The sequence below is a fragment of the Arachis ipaensis genome, chromosome B9, assembly GCF_059453495.1.
Source record: "Arachis ipaensis isolate K30076 ecotype BB chromosome B9, ASM5945349v1, whole genome shotgun sequence".
NCBI lineage: Eukaryota > Viridiplantae > Streptophyta > Magnoliopsida > Fabales > Fabaceae > Arachis > Arachis ipaensis.
In genome coordinates, this window is record NC_142444.1 from 55145520 (window position 1) to 55149250 (window position 3731).

Here is a 3731-nt window from a genome sequence, read left to right on the forward strand (position 1 = left end):
TGAAGCGGACCACTGGTTCCAGGCTATGGAGTGTGCTTTACAAGCGCAGCATGTTCCACTTAATCAATATGTAGAGTTTAACGCTTATCAGCTAGCGGGAGAGGCCCAGCCCTGGTGGCAAGCTGAGTGTCACTTGCTACAACTTCAGAACGCCGACATTCTGTGAGAAGTGTTCCAAACGGCCTTCTATAAGAAGTATTTCCCTGAGTCTACAAGGGAAGCAAATGAGATGAAACTGATACAGCTGAAGCAAGGTTCCATGTCGGTGGCAGATTACACCAACATGTTTGAGGAGCTCTGTAGGTTTTCTAGGGTATGTCAAGGTGCCCCGGAGACTTTTGAGAGCTGGAAGTGTATTAAGTACCAGAGGGGCTTAAAGGATAGCATTATGACTGTTGTGGCGCCTATGGAGATCCGTGTCTTCTCTGACTTGGTGAATAAGGCGAGAGTGGTGGAGAAGTATGCCAAGACTGTGGCGGCATCCAAGGACGCTCATGGAGGGAGTTCTAGTCGGGGGTGTGGCAAGTATGTCCATCCTAGAGGTCAAAGCTTCAAAAGAGAAAGATATGCACCTCAAGGTCAAGGAGATTTCAGGAAGAACACTCAGACTCAGTTTCATTATGTTAAAGGGAGAGGAAATCCGAGTAAGAATTTTCTGGATTTGGCTTGTGTACGTTGTGGACGTTTCCATCCTTATGACTCATGCAAAATTGGTTTAGGTGGTTGTTTCAATTGTGGGTTGCCTGGCCACATTGCGAGGGATTGCACTCATGGGAGGAACCAGAATGCGGGCCAGAGTCAGCATCAAGGTCGAGTCTTTACTGTGAATGCCAAGGATGCTTCTAAGGCGGATCTGTTGATGAGAGGTATATGTTTAATTGGTGATAAGTCCTTAGTTGCATTATATGATACTGGAGCTTCGCATTCGTTTATTTCATTCACTAAAATTGAGGAATTAGGCTTGAAAGTGTCAGAGTTACCTTATAATCTGCATGTACATACTCCGCATCAGACAGTTATGACTAGGTCAGGTTGTAGACAAGTAAGGTTCAAACTTGAGGATAGAAAATTTGTGCATGACTTGATCTGTTTGCCAATGATTAGATTGGAGATGATTTTGGGGTTTGATTGGTTATCAAAGAATCGGGTTTTGTTGGATTACTTTGAACGGACTATTCGGTTTATACTGGAAGGAGAGAATGGAGCAGTGGTAGCTACAAGGTATTACCTGAACTCTGTAATGGTGCATTGTAGTGGGAAGGAGTGTCAGGGTTATATTCTGTTGGTTGCTAATGTGTTGGGTGATGCCCAGAACTTGGATCAGATACCAGTGGTTAAGGAATTTCCGGAAGTATTCCCAGAAGATATCCGTGAGTTTTCACCTCAAAGGGAAATCGAGTTTGCGATTGAATTGGTGCTGGGAGCCGGACCAGTGTCGATTGCGCCGTATAGAATGGCTCCGATAGAGCTGGCAGAGTTAAAGACTCAGTTGGAAAGGCTTATGAACAAGAGGTTCATTCGACCGTGTGTATCACCGTGGGGAGCGCCAGTTTTATTGGTAAAGAAGAAGGATAGAGGAATGTGCTTGTGCGTGGATTATCGACAGTTGAACAAAGTGACAGTGAAGAACAAGTACCCGCTTCCAAGAATAGATGACTTGATGGATCAACTGCAAGGAGCTGGAGTGTTTTCCAAGATAGATTTGAGATCCAATTACCATCAGATAAGGGTGAAAGAGGATGATATCCCTAAGACTGCGTTCAGGACACGTTATGGACACTACGAGTTTGCGGTAATGTCCTTTGGGTTAACGAATGCACCTGCTGTTTTCATGGATTACATGAACAGAGTCTTTCATCCCTTTTTGGACAAATTCGTGGTGGTTTTCATAGATGACATCTTAGTTTACTCCAAGACGGCAAAGGAACATGAGGAGCATTTGAGGATTGTACCACAAATCCTGAAAGAGCGGAAATTGTATGCTAAGTTGTCGAAGTGTGAGTTTTGGAAGGAGGAAGTGAAGTTCTTAGGCCACGTGGTGAGCAAAGGGGGAATAGTCGTAGACCTTTCTATGGTAGAAGCGGTGATGGAATGAGAAAGACCGACGACGGTGATGGAAGTAAGAAGCTTCTTGGGTTTAGCCGGATATTACCGGAGGTTTATCGAAGGATTTTCCCAGATTGCGCTACTGATGACGAAATTAACGAGGAAAGAGGTGCCATTTGTGTGGACGTTGGAGTGCGAAGAGAGTTTTCAGACTTTGAAGCAGAAGTTAACTTCAGCACCTGTTTTAATCTTGTCAGAACCGCATGAACCATTTGAAGAATATTGTGACGCGTCACTGAAAGGTTTGGGTTGCGTGTTGATGCAACATCAGAATGTGGTGGCTTACACATCGTGTCAGCTGAGACCGCATGAGGTGAATTACCCCACTCATGACTTGGAATTAGCGGCGATCGTGTTTGCATTGAAGATTTGGAGGAACCACTTGTATGGAGTGAGGTTTAGCGTCTTTTATGATCATAAGAGTCTCAAGTACATCTTTGATCAGAAAGAGCTAAATATGCGTCAGAGGAGGTGGATGGAGTTGCTGAAAGAATATGATTTTGAGCTGAGTTATCATCCTGGAAAGGTGAATGTAGTAGCAGACACTTTGAGTCAGAAATCTTTAACAATAGCTTGGATGAGAATCAAGGAAGAGGAGCTAGTAAATAAGTTTGTTGATCTTAAGCTGGATATTGGTGAAGTTGCCGGAAGAGCTTGTTTGAACCAGCTACAAATCTCAAGCACGTTTAAATCAGATATACAAAGGGCTCAGCAAGATGAGCAGAAGCTTCAGCAATTGTTTCACCCAGTTGGTGATAAAAGGCGTGAAGAATTCAGTAAGGATGGTGAAGGATTATGAAGATACAAGGGAAGGATTTGTATACCGGATGTTGGAAGTTTGAGACAACATTTGTTGTCAGAAGCTCACAGCAATGGGTTTTCTATTCATCCCAGAGGCACAAAGATGTATTATGACTTAAAGAAGATGTTTTGGTGGCCTGGGATGAAGGGTGATGTAGCTACAGTGGTATCCAAATGTTTGACTTGCCAGAAAGTGAAGATAGAACATCAGAAATTATCGAGAATGTTACAGCCACTTGAGATTCCTCAGTGGAAGTGGGAAGGAATTGCAATAAATTTTGTGACCGGTTTACCAAGGACTAGGTCGGGATGTGATGCGATTTGGGTGATCGTGGATTGCTCAACCAAATTTGCTCATTTTCTACCTATTCGAGTAAACTGTTCTATCGAAGAGCTAGCAAGACTGTATATCAGGGAGATAGTAAGGTTGCATGGTGTGCCGTCGAGCATAGTATCAGACCGTGATTCCCGATTCACATCAAGGTTTTGGGGAGCTTTTCAAAAGGTTTTCGGTACGAGACTATGTCTTAGTACGGCGTATCATCCACAGACGGATGGACAGTCAGAAAGGACTATACAGACATTGGAGGATATGCTGAGAGCATGTGTTCTGGATCAACCTGGAAGTTGGGACCGTTACATGCCATTGGTGGAATTTGCGTACAACAACAGCTTTCATGCGAGCATTGGGATGGCTCCGTATGAAGCCATGTATGGACGGAAGTGCCAGTCTTCACTTTGTTAGTATGAATCTGGTGAAGCAAGTATTCTGGGTCCTGAGGTAATAGCAGAGACTACTGAGAATATTAAGAAGATTCGTGCAA

At 43.9% G+C, this 3731-nt stretch overlaps 1 protein-coding gene across 1 annotated transcript; it reads left to right on the forward strand.

Moving 5' to 3' along the window:
* Positions 1–229: 229 nt before the first annotated feature.
* LOC107615450 (uncharacterized) lies at positions 230–2095 on the forward strand. The gene is made up of 3 exons (XM_088498978.1): positions 230–1526; positions 1623–1792; positions 1916–2095. The coding sequence occupies exons 1-3, from the start codon at positions 230–232 to the stop codon at positions 2093–2095; spliced, it is 1647 nt and encodes a 548-aa protein (XP_088355104.1).
* The last annotated feature ends 1636 nt before the right edge of the window (positions 2096–3731 follow it).